Source organism: Homalodisca vitripennis, chromosome 4, assembly GCF_021130785.1.
Source record: "Homalodisca vitripennis isolate AUS2020 chromosome 4, UT_GWSS_2.1, whole genome shotgun sequence".
NCBI classification, from domain to species: Eukaryota; Metazoa; Arthropoda; class Insecta; order Hemiptera; family Cicadellidae; genus Homalodisca; species Homalodisca vitripennis.
Genome location: NC_060210.1, coordinates 77,895,918 through 77,912,543, shown reverse-complemented (window position 1 = coordinate 77,912,543; position 16,626 = coordinate 77,895,918). Strand labels below are relative to the sequence as shown.

The window sequence follows — 16,626 nt, the reverse complement described above, 5'->3', positions numbered from 1 at the left end:
AAGCAAGGCAAACGACAGTAACGCTTGCCTCAGAACTGATCGGCTGCTAGGTAGGGCCGAGCTATGTGTTACATACTTAATGGTACTCTTGGTCACTGTCACAGCTCGAGAATTAAAGCAAGGCAAACGACAGTAACGCTTGCCTCAGAACTGATCGGCTGCTAGGTAGGGCCGAGCTATGTGTTACATACTTAATGGTACTCTTGGTCACTGTCACAGCTCGAGAATTAAAGCAAGGCAAACCACAGTAACGCTTGCCTCAGAACTGATCGGCTGCTAGGTAGGGCCGAGCTATGTGTTACATACTTAATGGCACTTTTGGTCACTGTCAGAGCTTGAGAATTAAAGCAAGGCAAACGACAGTAACACTTGCCTCAGGACTGATCGGCTGCTACGTTGGGCCGAGCTATGTGTTACATACTTAATGGCACTTTTGGTCACTGTCAGAGCTTGAGAATTAAAGCAAGGCAAACGACAGTAACGCTTGCCTCAGAACTGATCGGCTGCTAGGTAGGGCCGAGCTATGTGTTACATACTTAATGGCACTCTTGGTCACTGTCACAGCTCGAGAATTAAAACAAGGCAAACGACAGTAACGCTTGCCTCAGAACTGATCGGCTGCTAGGTAGGGCCGAGCTATGTGTTACATACTTAATGGCACTCTTGGTCACTGTCACAGCTCGAGAATTAAAGCAAGGCAAACCACAGTAACGCTTGCCTCAGAACTGATCGGCTGCTAGGTAGGGCCGAGCTATGTGTTACATACTTAATGGCACTTTTGGTCACTGTCAGAGCTTGAGAATTAAAGCAAGGCAAACCACAGTAACGCTTGCCTCAGAACTGATCGGCTGCTAGGTAGGGACGAGCTATGTGTTACATACTTAATGGCACTCTTGGTCACTGTCAGAGCTCGAGAATTAAAGCAAGGCAAACCACAGTAACGCTTGCCTCAGAACTGATCGGCTGCTACGTTGGGCCGAGCTATGTGTTACATACTTAATGGTACTCTTGGTCACTGTCACAGCTCGAGAATTAAAGCAAGGCAAACGACAGTAACGCTTGCCTCAGAACTGATCGGCTGCTAGGTAGGGCCGAGCTATGTGTTACATACTTAATGGCACTTTTGGTCACTGTCAGAGCTTGAGAATTAAAGCAAGGCAAACGACAGTAACACTTGCCTCAGGACTGATCGGCTGCTACGTTGGGCCGAGCTATGTGTTACATACTTAATGGCACTCTTGGTCACTGTCAGAGCTCGAGAATTAAAGCAAGGCAAACCACAGTAACGCTTGCCTCAGAACTGATCGGCTGCTAGGTTGGGCCGAGCTATGTGTTACATACTTAATGGCACTCTTGGTCACTGTCAGAGCTCGAGAATTAAAGCAAGGTAAACGACAGTGACGCTTGCCTCAGAACTGATCGGCTGCTACGTTGGGCCGAGCTATGTGTTACATACTTAATGGCACTCTTGGTCACTGTCAGAGCTCGAGAATTAAAGCAAGGTAAACGACAGTAACGCTTGCCTCAGAACTGATCGGCTGCTACGTTGGGCCGAGCTATGTGTTACATACTTAATGGTACTCTTGGTCACTGTCAGAGCTCGAGAATTAAAGCAAGGTAAACGACAGTAACGCTTGCCTCAGAACTGATCGGCTGCTAGGTAGGGCCGAGCTATGTGTTACATACTTAATGGCACTCTTGGTCACTGTCAGAGCTCGAGAATCAAAGCTAGGTGACAGACAGTCAGTGCCCGCCCCCAGAACCACCCCCGCTGCACCATCGTCACTGCCCCTGCTGACCAGTCATTCTTCACGCCTCCTCCGTTCATTCAGGTACGTCACTACTTGCCTTATTACAACAGTGTGTAATCGCGTACCAATAACAAAAGTTGTGTAACCTAAGTCAATTAAAACATACTATATCACTTCTTTTTGAAAAATTATTGTAGTGGGAGGTAGGTTGGAACTTAATTAATACATTATTGGGACTTTAGCACATATTCTTATAACATTTCTATTGAACTCTTAATGCATGGGAAAATGTTCTTAATGTAAAAGTTGACTTTTCTAATATTATATTCATTTGGTGGATGTGAATTTTTTTAACCATACAATAAAAAAAATATCGCTGTAAACAAAATGTAATGAGTGTAACATGTATGAAAAACTGTAATTAAAAAAAAATCTGTAAATTAAACTTTTAGTAAGGTTAACGTTTTATGAATATCCTCCATACACCACGTTTAATATAGAATGCAACACATTGAAAAGTAATTTTTTATTCCATAAATTTAAAAACCTTTTTCATTTTTAAAACCTTTTAAATTTTCTTTCAGAAAGCTATAGTTAGATAAAATGTATAGATATCCACAGATATTTATGTATGTAAAAGCAGCAAAGGTTTGCAAAAATATAGCGTTTTTGTCCCTAACATATTGTACTGGTTTATATTATTTTATTTTTAAAGGAAAGTTTTTTTCGGTATCTAAAAGTAAATAAAAACTGTTAGGTTATAATTATTGCACAGACCTCTCTGAAAACACAACTTTAAAGATTGTTGATAATATTATTATTGCCTATATGTAAGTCTTTGGCACATAGTTAAAAGGGAGAACTCAAGAAACGTAGACAAACTCGTGTAACTATAAAACAAGTGTATTTATACAAAGTTAATCTCATTAAAAACGCACTCAATTTTGTAATATTTTTGATCCTAGATCATACAAAGTTTACGGGTATCAAAGTGCACGTTGTGTCTTTGCCTATAAATTGAGGTTTAGGTTATATGATTTTTAAATTATCAAAAGTATATATGTGAGAAATGTGAAATAGAGGAGTTCTCTGGAATATTATTACATTCACTTCCCTCGAAAACTGTTTTTTTTTATTGTCCGCCGTGTCCTTAAATACTTCTCGTGTATCATGTATCAGCTTCGTTTCGTGTTTGTTCTTACGTTCGTAACAATCTAATCTATCGGTAATTGCAAAGTAAAAAATAACCGAGAAGTCACAGTAGGTGGATCATAGCGTCTATTGTTAATACGTAGACCCACCGTTGGCTCACAATGTTGCTGTCCCCACAAATACTTTTATTCGAGGAGCGTTAAAACTTGTTAATTCAATTACAATTAGAGTACTTGTAAGTATGTTTGGATACCATTTATACACTTCAATTAGTAAGTGCTTTGATTACTTCATTTTCAGTAATCTGCAAAATTGTGGAAGGAGGCCTTGTGTGACGGTACATTCCGAGATTCTACAATAAAAATGGGTGAGTTTTCAGAATTTAACTCTTGTCCCCACAATCATCTATTTATGTATATTTTATTACGTATTTTCTTCCTCGAAGTATTTATATAAGTTCTTTCACATTCCTAGTACCTTAGGCTAAGTATAGGATTTTATTGTTTGTACGTTGCACCTTATTAAAAGTCGACTGTACTGAAATAATCTTAATTTCTTTATCCATAATGACAATGTTAAAACTTTTTTTTTTCATTTCAAAGACTATTTAAATTTCTCATATTACTATAAATTATGGACATCTATAAAACAACCAATACCTTTGAGGCTACTTAATGGAAAATTTATTTTTTATGTTTTTTATTCTGCGTTAGAACTTTAAGTATTGTGATTTTAATTATTGAATGTCTGATAATAGTACCAACATCAACTTAAATATATATTTGGATTATTTCTACGCGTACAACGTACGTTAAAATAAAACGTTTTTTTTTTCAACCTTATAATTCAAAATAAAGAACAAAAATATGTTTTATCAATGTTCTTAAAAGATATAGACCATAAAGGTCGTCAGTACGGCTGGACCTTACGAATTGAGAATGTTCCTAGGAGGAGATTCACCCCTGACAAGAATGACTCCTGAACACACCACAGCGAACACCCAAAAAGGACTTAGAGAGGGATAGTTCGAGAATTAATTACAGCTCACTAATTTCTAAGGGTTCTTTTTAAAACAGTTCAGTCCAAAAGATAAAAGAAGAATCATTTCAGAATTAGTAATTTATATAGCAATTTAATTTAACTGAATCAATGAAATAGGCATTCGTTTTCTTATTACAACATCACTATGAATGTTACTATGACATTATATAGTATAAAAGTTTAATGGTATTTACTTGGCAAACAATAGTTGTAATTAATAATATTTAAAACCCAATGTTTAGCCAATTTGCATTGTATAAACACACAATATGGCTTTACTTGAAATCGACAGAGGAATCTCTCATGAGAAATAAATTGATCGTCAGGCGCGCTAGTTTTGGTCGAGATCGAAATGGGAAGTACATAAGTATCAGATAATATTTTTAATAGTTAGACACACTTTGACAAAACAACCACCAGACACAGAAACAAACGTTAAAGCAGCGTCAACTAACTATATACACTAATGGCGACGTTCAGTTTATTTATGTAACTGTCTGTCGGTCAGTTTTAACATAGTATACTTTAACTGGTCAAATATTGCTACGTAACGCTTAGCAGACCCAGGCGTCTGTTACTATCCCATGTTTATCGTTGTCTCCATAGTTTCTACACGACCAGAAACTTGTATTCTACACTGTATTGGAGTCTTGTGATCTAAGTTTCTCGTTGTCTTTGTGGTTTGCACACTGACTTGAGACGTTGTTATTCCATGTTTATCGTTGTCTCCATAGTGTCTACACGACCAGAAACTTGTATTCTACACTGTATTGGAGTCTTGTGATCTAAGTTTCTCGTTGTCTTTGTGGTTTGCACACTGACTTGAGACGTTGTTATTCCATGTTTATCGTTGTCTCCATAGTGTCTACACGACCAGACACTTGTATTCTACACTGTATTGGAGTCTTGTGATCTAAGTTTCTCGTTGTCTTTGTGGTTTGCACACTGACTTGAGACGTTGTTATTCCTTGTTTAACGTCAAGATTGTTCACCCAAAATAATAATTTGTAAATTTAGAATCTTAACCAGTATCTTAAATGAGATTCAATTTTCACCACTGTATTTTGATGACGGACTATTAATGTAGAAATCGTATAAACATTGTATTGCTTTGGTATGTTATCAAAGTTTGTAAGTGATAAATCTTATCAACATTTGTCCTGCAGTTTAGCCTGTACGTTTAGTTATAATGAATTTTATCACAGTTTCTCAAAACGTTTTTACTCTAAAAAAATGTTCTCCCTTAACTTTCAGAAGTAGAAAGTGAAATTTAAAAAAGTTAGTAGCAGTATCATATTAACAGAAACGTAATGTTAAAAATGTTACTCTCTTAACCTTTGTCTTAAAATTAGAGATACATTCAGTTTCTTTCGTATTTTATAACTGAATGATTACATAAAATATGCTTTTCCGGAATACAGCGTCATAACTTAAACAACGTAATCTTAAAATGTACCTTAGTTTCCTACAATAATTGTGTAGTTTGTCCTTATAGCCTATTCCTTCAACTGTGTGCCTTGACAATATTTATTCATTTTATAACATGTTTTTGTCACCCTCATAAACGACGGGGAAAATATGACGATGAGAGCATTAGAGTGACATGATAGATGATGCCACAATTCATGCCCATTTCTTGGTGCTTTCAAATCATGTTGCATGAGTTATAAGCCTAGATAGTAATCGTACAAAGGTATCTGATCATATTATCTGTTTAACACTCCCAGTTCCACGTGAAGATTCATGATAATGCCATAACAACCTACTGTGAAATATAATATACAGACACCTGTGGTGAAAGTGTTATATAGCAAGGCTGGAGTAGATAAAGTACACAACGTTAAATGACAATACCGGACTAGCTACAGTAAAAATATTTCAAATTTACATAAGAAATTCTATCAAATATAAAACATTTATATTTTATTGCTAGTAAACAAGGTATAGGGGAGGTCTGAGTTGTATCGTATTTCAATTAATTATGTTATTCTTTTAAAATTTAATTCTTTCGACCACTTTGTCTGAAGAAAATTCATAAATTGGATCGTTTGCCGATATAATTTCTTTAGTAAACATTGGATTGATTTATTCATATAATTTAACATTGCAATGTGAGTTTGTACATTATCTGTACCTACCACAGTGTTTGGACTTTAGATGTGCAACATACAGCACTTTACAGGATTTAAAAACGATATGTAACGAAATGTACAAGACTCAGTAGTTGCAGGGCGCTCGTTGCCCGTACCGGTGCCGTGCCGTGTGTGTGGGGACAAGGCGTACGGCAAACACTACGGCGTCTTCTGCTGCGACGGCTGTTCCTGCTTCTTCAAGCGCAGCATCCGCAAGAAAATCATCTACACCTGCATCGGTATGTTTATAACTTGTATTTCAAGATTTGATGTAAGTTTTTAGTGCGTTTCAATTAAGTGGGAGTTCTTAGGCAATTGTTCGGTAAGTCAAATACAATGATTCACCCACCACTTGGAGGGGATCGCAATGCCAATTTAATTTTCTGATTTTTTCCGTACAAACTATAAAATGTGAAACAAATTATGAATTTAAACTGATATTTTAAATTTATTACGAAATTGATTTTGGGGAGAATATTTCCCAATTAGTATATTACTTATTAAATGTAAATTTACTTGATCAGTTAATAGTTTAATTTATTTATCCGATTTCGTGATATTTCCAATAACATTGCTGCTTCTTTTTCCTTCGAGTATCTTAAACAAAGTATCTGACACCTGGACCTGGTGACAAACCTAAATGTTGTAACTACAAGCTAAACGTTCTATCTTTACCGACTATAAGAGTGAATGGCTGATGAAGATTACTGGTTAGTTACATGTAGCCATGCAGGTATTTGTGTGCACGCAGCCGGGACTGGAACCTGTGTTGTAGACAAGGCTCGCAGGAACTGGTGTCCCTTCTGTCGGCTCCAGAGATGTTTCTTGGTCCACATGAACAGTTCGGGTGAGTGTAGTGGAGGTATTCATGCTTTAGTTGCATCTTTCAACCAAGCGCTCATTGCTCTCACGTTGTTTGTATTTGTTAAATGACACACATCTGCGGTTTCAGCTGTTCAGGAAGAGCGAGGGCCACGCAAACCGACCTCCCGCAAAGTTTCGAAACTCACCTCTGGAGTAACCAGAAGTGCCTTCAGATCTGTGACTCATTCTCGACAATTTACTCACCGACCTCAGTTGTCACAAGGTACCTTGCAACGTAACAATACTAGTTCATTCATAATAAAAATATACCTACTAATGTTAATAACAGGGAAACAGTTACAAGTCAAAGTCAAATGCATTATTCCTGTGTAAGTTTGTACAATATATCTAGTGCTTTGTTACATGACCATTGCATATGAGAGAGACGTGATACACAATAATCCATAAACTAACTACCATTTTTTCAAGCTTCATTATTCTTACATTTGTTTATTTTGTTTACGACATAAGGATGACCTGGGCTATGTGTATAGTTAAGATTATACCAAAGATGCATGGGAAGTAGATAGCCTCCGCCTATTTGATTATACAAAAGCTTTTAATATATAAACATATATGTTATTACATAAGTATAGCCATTTACTCGAATTTTTTTTATTTATTAGTATAATGATTATTTGTGTTTGACTCGATTTATTAAGTACTGCTACTTCCTGAGTAGAATTCAAACTAGTTTCTGAACATACCGTACTATTATAAACATTTAGCTATAAATAGTTTCTGCATACAATTTTACAGCATTAAAACATATAACACCACTGCTGGCATATTGTTCTAATGGCAACAGGTGCTACTAATAAGCACTGATACGAACATGTTCTGATATGCTCTACCCCACTGTCGTAGCCTCACCATCGAAAAGATCGGATCGTACTACATGTGCTAGACTTTCCGATAGCCGTTGAATAATACTCAATTTACGTTTCAATATTCATAGTAGTACTTACGTTATATTTATTTACGTTTCTTGTTTATTTATTTACGTTTATCTAAATCCTCATGACCCTCTTCCATTACAGTTGAACACTCTGAAAATCACTGGCCATGTTTGTATTTAAATTAAGTGTACATTTGATAACGAAGTAGAACCTTCTCTTGATATAATGAGACATACTATTAATTATTCGACAATCTAGGGGGTGGTGCCAGCTCAGGGTTGACCACAAGCAGGCAGGTCTTCTACTAGTTTTTACTTTACATTGTAAAACCTGTATGTTGATGTCAGGGGTTTACGAAATGGCAGCTCGAATACTGCTGTTGAGTATCCGGCAAGCCCGTATGTCTCCGGCTGTGTGTGAACTACCTCGAACACTCCAGGACGTGGTGCTGAGTCACACCTGGAGCCAGCTGTTTCTGCTGCAAGCAGTCAGCTGGCCACTGCTTCTCTCAGCTGACTGTGACATCACACACTTGCTGCTAGCCTGCCGACAGCTTGCTCCAGACCCCATCGAGATCAGCATGCTTCAGACCCTCGTACTGTGTAGAAACGGTCAGTTGCAACAGATTGGATACCGAGCTGTACCATAGTTTATTCAAGGATGCTGGGTTTTACAGAACTTTTTGGGATTTTCAAGTCTTTGGCATTATATGTTTATGTACAAGATTTAGATCTTGAAATAAAAGTATAACTCCACTAACAATTCATAAAACTCCACCACGAATGAGTCACAGGGCATACTTGCCATTACAATTATTGTGGGTGTTGAAAAATGGGAGAGATAATTTAAAAACAGACTTTACAGGAGGGACATTTTTTTGTACATAAACTTATTATTTTTATAAAACAATTAAGTATTATATAATTAAGCAAGGACTAGATTAAATATCTCACTTAAAAGTTTATTAAATGACTGGTATTATCTAAATATATTACAGTAACATAATACTTATAGTGCTTCAGAAGACAGTTTTCAAACATGTGTGAATGTGTGCATGTTAGGAAGGCATATTACATTGTAATACAAGTGATGCACTGCTAAGAATTATAAACTTCTAATTCTATATAAGAATATTCTAATGCATGTTTAATAGTGAGATTCACCAATTCTTGTGTGTAACTCAGTAAATACAGTATTGTGGGGCAAATATTTAGAAACATTTGTAGTCTCCGCAGTTCAAGATTGGTAATCTCAACTGATGAGCTCTGTCAATCGGAGGGTTAACACATTTTTTAAACATGATCTGTGTAGAGCAGTTTGAGATAATATTAGAGTTAATTTTTTAGCCTGCCTAGAAAGTCTATTGTTGCAGTATTATATGTTGAAAATGGCTGTTCCGATAATTATAATGACATAATCCTGCATTTGGGAATTTTTAGGTAGCAATGTATAGTATCTGGCTCATTACGGCCAAATACAATATAATTGAATCGTAAAAAGTAAGGTCTATGTGGTGTAGTGGTATCACACTCACCCGGCAAGTGAGAGATCTGGGTTCGTGTCCTAGCGGAACAAGTACTTTTTGTGATTCAATTTGTATTGAAAAAATTAGACTATTGCCATTTATACAAATTTTATTAATTATATATATTATACATATATATATATATATTCATAACCTTCACAAACCAAGGGTGGGTTAGAACGGAATAGTCTGTATGAGTAACCACCATACACTGTAGTCTTGCGATTCGCAGTTGGTCCAACTCAGTTTTTTGTAGTGGGAGAGACCGGTGGGTGGAGGATGTTAGGAATTCATCCCCTTCCATGAACACTGCATGGGGTATACACTCACGTGATTTTTATATAAAATCATTATAAATATAATAAATGTAAGCTATAACAATTATTTTAGAACTGCAATATAACATTGCTATGTTTTGCATGTGGTGTGCCGATAATCTTTAGATTAATTTCAATTTTGACAGCAGTAAAGATGTATATATAAGTAGCCACTTTTGATCATTGTCATGGATTTGCCCACTTGTGCCAGTAGTAGTCTGCATGGATTGTACTTTTCTAGCACTTATGTTATATAACAATTTTATGTATTTTTCCTCTAGCATATCACAAAACCTTGTATTAGTGGACCCCGCTGACAAGTTCTAACTTAGCGGGGCCGAATGCATGTACGATTGGTGAATAAATGAAGAATTCTATTCTATATATATATGTTCTCTAGGGCCTGGAGATTTTAATGCAATGAGATAACTGAATGTGTACTTCACATGATTACACACTTTGCTGCAACTACTAAGTTATATGCCTGCACATTAGGTATAATGCTAATGGATGAAGTAGTACAGCGAGAGATGAGCAGTTGCTACTACTACACCCAGATATCTCTGACTCATCACACCAGTATTGCTCGCTACTCCACCTTACTGATGATAATGCCTGCTCTACACAGTGTGCCAGCTGCTACTGTCAGAGCTCTACTGCTGAACCCTGTCATAGGCTCAGTGCCCATCCAGCACATCATTCCTGTCATATGAGTTAACCCTGTGCACAGTGCTAGCAACTTTTATTCAACAATAAATTTTATTTTGAAATTTAGTGTAGAGTATAATTTATTTATAAAATTCTTTCTCCACTATATAAATACCTAACTATACATACGGTTTTATTATTCAGTTTTAGATACATAAGCTTAAATATATAAAACTTATGTATTGTTACCCAAACACTTTGGGTAACAGTAATAAAGTATTGTATATAGTGAAATATTTTACTACTGGTGGGGCATTCGGTTGAGGAGATGAACATTTTATAAGATTTATTTCATAAGAGTTAGAAACATATTGTGTGAGTATCATTAAAAAATTGTTTACTCATTTAACTTCACATTGTCAAATTTTTATACAGGTTGATTGAAAATAATCTATTTTATTGACGTCATGTTTTTCCATGTATACGTCTGTTCAATTCTAAATTAGTCTTGTAATGTAAAACAATAAACCAAACAAACCCATTATGTTTTGAGAACCTGAATTATTAACAACTAAACAAAACACAATTATTGTAATTTGTGAAATGTGCAAAAATGTGCAGTGGGTGAACTCGAAAATCTCCAACATGATCTTCAGACACAAGGCCAATAATTCTCACTGGTTAGTAGTTAGGATTTTCCTTAATTGGTCACAGCACACATCGGACTAAGCAATACCATACATTCCCAGTATTAATCCATTGATAAAACAAGCCATGTTTACTTGATAGGGCATTTTCCAATGAACTTTATAGCTGTCGGTTGAAATATCGACCAATAAGTGTTAACTCAAAAAAACCATTATTTTAGGTGCACTGAAGGGAATTACATCTCTGGTTGAATTTTTAACCAGTTACCTATAATGAGTTAAACTTAAATGGTACTTGTATACCTTGTCTCAGCAGTTTGTATGTCTTAATTTATTGTGAGCTCAACTAACTGATGAAATTTTTCTTGTAATATAATATACAAGGGCTATCCAGAATAAGAATTACGTTTTGATATTTCAACCAGGTAGTCACACCCTCCCGAAGTTCCACATCGTCGACAAAGCACTATGTCACGAGCCAGGTCTTCAAGGCACTGAAGACCGGACTGTAAGGCTGATGTGGAAGAAACTCCTACTTTAAAGCATCCAGGACTTCTTGAGCCAGATTTGCCATGTGTCGTCACTAATCTTGCACAAAATGTATGGTCACCTAATTTCTATGTAACAAACTCCTTGAAATTTTAGGAGAACTAAGTGAGTGTTATTTGAATCTGGACTCTTCTTTGATCTTCTCATTGACTTTAGAGACAATTTCGTCGGTCACAATGCTTGGCTGTCCACTTCATTCGTCATCATGCATGTTAGTTCAGCCATTTTTGAACCTAATGCACCACTGACGTACTCCACCATCAGTAATCACATTGTTACCATAAACTTTACAAAGATGGCAATAAATCTCAATTGGTTTATTGTGCTTAGCCGACAAAAACCAGTATACCGACTGCACTTCACAACTCGTGAGATTTTCAATTGCTTCACATATTTTAAACTGCTATTGTAAAGCAATAAGTAACATTAACCTATCACTATCATGGCTGGTTAGCCACTGAACGGAGAAACGCCCTAACATCAAAATGTCCACGATAGTCCTGTCCCAAGGGGCTACAGAGCAAAACGTAATCTACTTTTGAATAGCCCTCGTACTTTATTTTTTTAAGGTAAAATTCCGGCAGGAATATAAAATTGTACAATACAATCTGGTATTTTGGTAAGTAATATTACTCTCTTGTTATAATTGCAACCCATAGAACACATATCAACTATACTATCCGATTGACAATGTTCTAGTAAATGAAGATTAAAATTAATTTTGGCAAGAATTTCAGCAATTTCAACAGTTCTTTATACAATTTTTGAGTATAACATTTAATTCAGTCTGAGATCTTAACAATACAAAACACTGATTATCAATTAAACAAATTAAACATAAAGAATCTGATGAAGAGGATTAAAAGGAGAACAAAGAAAATCATTCAAGATGTACAAATTAATATATTTTTAATATAGTCAGTATTAAAATTGGCACAACATTCAGTCCATAAATAATAAAAATTGCATCCAGTGCAATCTTTATAAACCAGAATTAATAATAATTTATCTACGACTTTTTTCTTACGGCCTTATAACAGGCTCTAAAACTGTGTGTATATAGTATTTAACATACAATTTGAATCCCTAGGTTATAATACATTGGCTGCAGAGCTGTTCGACTGACTTCAAGTATGGTCAACTTATAAACTGTGGCCATTATGGGACAATACTCTTGTAGGATTTCATTATCGAGAAAATTATAATGATGATTGTATCTAGATATCCTACATACAAAGTCGTAGATAAAATAATGTACAAAACTACCATATTACCATCATTACGTACCCCATTGAAGTTTATTGTACAACCCATGGCAGGTGCCGTAATTCATTTAAATCTCTGGCGTTTTGGCTATCATAAACTAATAAAAAAACTAGATCAAGTACGTAAAAAGTATGAGGAAAAATCAAAAGAATGGTAAAATGTGAATAAAAATATTACATACACTAGGCTTGTGATTTAGTGATTTGTTTGTATTATCCAAAGCTAAACAGAATACCAGGCTTGGGAAGTATAGCTCGAACTCACCAGCCTGGTATCATAGGGAATGCATTTGTATCAGCAGCAATATGTCTATCTTATTCTGGTTTTACAAGAAATCGTATATAGCCAGCCACTTACCATTATGGGAATACACTGGGGTTTCCCGTCAAATGATTTACTTTTTACGTAGTATTTTATATATAATAATATAGATACTAATATATTGAATATTAGTAACTTGGTTAATTGTTTAATTTGAAGGTGTTAAAGTAGTTTTGCACAAATTTTATTTCTTCTGGTTTTTTATTATAACTAATTGCATGAATCTGCAGGTACAAATCACTAACTCCCTTGATAAGAGTCTATTTGCATTGTGTAAACACACAACTTAGTATTTTGTTGAATAAAAGTTAAATCATCATTAGTCAACCGTGTATAGACCGACTTTTGGCTGAAAATTGTGTTCAGTCTATTTATCAGTTTTAAAAATATTATTTACATCTGATGGTTTAAATGTGTCAATCTAAAAATTATAACGTGAGAAAAATTATTATATGATATTTTAACCTTTCGATACCATCCCACTTCAACTCTTACTTACCAAACTAATGTTTTCTTGAAAAACAAGGGTTTGTGTTTATACAATGCAAATTGGTTCTTGCCATCTAGACTATTTGGGAAACAAAACTGACTGTAACAGTATACTTCTATTTAGAGTATATGTTTTCAATTTATAAAGTTTGCAGCAAATTGGCGAATTACATTCAATTTCTATTTAATGCAGTGAAACTCCGGTTAACTGAAATAAAAGGGTGCTGCCATTTCGGATAGCCAATTTTTCAGTTAAACCAATTACATTTTATAATAACGTATTAGAATGAGTGCATCAGAGAAATAAATTGTGTACAAACATTTTCTGTAAGCTATAGTTTGAAAATGGTGGTAGGAGCAAGGGAGTTGACAAATAGGAACAGCAGGAGGTGGCCGGTGTACTGCAGTGGCGGTTGGTGAGGGAGAGGGAGTGTGAACCATCTCAAGGGCATGTTCTATGCCCAGCCAGTCGCTAGAGCGATGTGTTACACACGCACCCACTCTTCTGACCTGAGGCGGAGGGTGGGCAAAATGTTCTGCTGTTGAATATAATCTATTCTGCTTGGTTACTTATTTATGTACATGCCTCATTCATGGTACAGTTTCAATTGATCCTAGTGTGGTTAACTGGGATTTTACCATATTTGAATTCTATCTTATTATTGATCCATAAATTGAAATGTGTACTTAAATTTGAAATACTCAAAATCCATAAAAAGCTGTAAAATAAAAGTATGCTAAAATTCAGAATTTTGGAACTTTACCATCTCTAGCTTTGTAAAGTTAAGTTCCAATCTCTTAGTTTTAACCTTTTAGGTTTGGATGAAAGGTTGTCAGTTTGGAAATATAGAAATCAAACAAATCATTTTATTTATCAGTTTTAAGATAAACTTAAAATACAGAACAGCCTTGTTAAAATGTATCTCTTGATTTGTAGAAAGGAATTTTTATCTTTGTACAACATAAGAGTATAAAGAGCTATAACATTTAAACTAGTGTTATTTAATTAAATAACTAATTATTATGTGCTAAAAATGAATACAATTTTAACAGTCACTTATGTACGGAACACTGGCATTAATTCTAGAATGAGGCATAAGAGCCCTAAGACTGACAGTAAATCAAATGATTGCTCCATATCCAAGGAATCTACAAAAAAATATGGATCTGAAAGTAAATATTAAAATAAATTAATGTTCAAAATTGCATGTACTAAAATACTTTACTATTAAATTTAATATTTAATAATACTAACCTAATTAACAGCAATGCAATTGCTTTTCTTTGCATTTCAGTTCACTGACACAATTATATTTTTAAACAGTAAGAGAATTTTACTAAAATATAAATGGAGTATTATACTACGTTAAAATAGCTTAAATGCAAATAACACATTAATATTGTGATAAAGAAAATGCACAACTTACAATATCAATCAAAGATGTCAGCAGCCTTCTAGAATTTACCATATTAGAAAGGAGTTTTTTTTCTGATATGTTTATTCATGCACTATTAAGTTCAAATTGCATCATTCAATTATTTAAGACCAAATATCAGACTCCAGTTCAAGATCGAACAAGAGGCAAGTGCACCAAAATAAATACACAAACATGTTTGTTGTACTTTAGAAATAACACTCCAACACTTCCACTTAACATTCCTATCAATGCAGTCTCTCCATCAGTATTGGCTCAATAGCAACAAATAATCCTAAATATATAATTTGGAAAAATGTCGACACAAAGAATGATACTGAAAATATCCTCAACATGAGGTAGACAGGTTTAATACATAAACAACTTCTACATTACCAACAAATTATACCGTAATTATGTTTTAATGCTGTAATAATGTTGGGGCTCAAGAATAGGAAGACTCTGACAAATTGGAAGAAAAAGCAATGAAGACAATCACAAATAAACACAATAATACCAAATCTGGTAATAGCTGTTTGTCGAATTTATGGCTGTCTTGGGCGTTCCATTAAATTATCTTGATGGTTCTTTTCAATTTAATTCAATCATTAAAATAATTATTTATAACTAGTGTATTTTGTGCGTATCTGGTAAACAATTGCATACATTTTATAAGGTATTTGATTGCATTGTAAGGTTCGAGAAAAAGTATTTAGAATATTCTTGCATTGTAACAGCTAAACCGATTTTGTGAGATCTGTAGTCTTAAACTACCAAGAAAGACTTGGTAGTCTTAAGTACCAAGTCTAATTGTGCTTTAATCTCTTGCTTACTCCTATAAATACATCATTAATTTTATAAATATATTAAGTTAACACCCTGCATCGTGTTCTGAGTATATAGGCAATGTAACACTTACTGAATCACATTACTTTGCAGTAAACTTTAATGACAGAAGGAAGTAGGTGTTACAAATGTGATGGGAGCCGAATGACAATTGGGAATGTTTAGTTGGCTCGCACTCCACGGTTCTTGAGTTTCTTGTCCAGGGTCTCCTTAATAGCTGCCAAGAAGTCTTCAGTGTACAAGTACATACCTTCCTTAACATTGGGCAGCCCATGGATGCAGCCAGCCAAGTCCTTGGTCATTTTTCCTGAGTCCACACACTCCACACACGCCTCTTCCAGGGCTATTGCAAACCTGTAACACATTCCACCATCAAGATATCAGGAATAATCAAAGCCTTATAATGTAGTTTACCAAGAATCTCAGTTAGTGTTTTAAAGGTTGCAGTACATTTAGTTACATTTAATATAAAATTTATTTTTTCACAATCAATTAGTTCAAATTATTCTCAAGGGTGTTATATTTTGTGCTTAACCAATAGTAATCAATACAAATTCAAAAGTATAATTAAAATTCATAATCTCTTTACACTCCCACTAGGATACAGTTTGAAGTTACACAAATAACTGGGTGAACATTACAAGAAAATAAATTCTGCTGTATACATCCTTGTATCTGCTTTAAATGTTATACAAAGGGTGAACACTAAGTGGTTGTGGACTTGTGCTGATTAATAGTAATCAATACAAAATCAAAAGTACAAT

The 16,626-nt window shown here is 34.9% G+C and overlaps 2 protein-coding genes across 3 annotated transcripts in view; one reads left to right on the top strand and one right to left on the bottom strand.

The window, feature by feature from the left end:
- The first annotated feature begins 1,689 nt into the window (after positions 1-1,689).
- LOC124361068 (photoreceptor-specific nuclear receptor) lies at positions 1,690-10,449 on the top strand. The gene is made up of 6 exons (XM_046815101.1): positions 1,690-1,801; positions 6,160-6,315; positions 6,828-6,923; positions 7,029-7,163; positions 8,187-8,450; positions 10,177-10,449. The coding sequence occupies exons 1-6, from the start codon at positions 1,690-1,692 to the stop codon at positions 10,392-10,394; spliced, it is 981 nt and encodes a 326-aa protein (XP_046671057.1). The 3' UTR covers positions 10,395-10,449.
- A 1,959-nt stretch (positions 10,450-12,408) lies between these two features.
- LOC124359571 (isocitrate dehydrogenase [NADP], mitochondrial-like) overlaps positions 12,409-16,626 on the bottom strand; it is a 36,557-nt gene continuing 32,339 nt past the window's right edge. For both annotated transcript variants that reach the window (XM_046812438.1, XM_046812439.1), the window contains exon 10: positions 12,409-16,216. In XM_046812438.1, the coding sequence (XP_046668394.1) occupies positions 16,024-16,216 (193 nt within the window). In that variant the 3' untranslated portion in view covers positions 12,409-16,023. The remainder of the gene's footprint in view (positions 16,217-16,626) is intronic.

Coding starts and splice junctions, on each gene's coding strand:
- LOC124361068 (XM_046815101.1), top strand. CDS start 1,690: ATGGCACTCTTGGTCACTGTCAGAGCTCGAGAATCAAAGCTAGGTGAC. Junction 6,316..6,827: donor AATCATCTACACCTGCATCG/GTATGTTTATAA, acceptor GTGTGCACGCAG/CCGGGACTGGAACCTGTGTT. Junction 6,924..7,028: donor GGTCCACATGAACAGTTCGG/GTGAGTGTAGTG, acceptor CTGCGGTTTCAG/CTGTTCAGGAAGAGCGAGGG.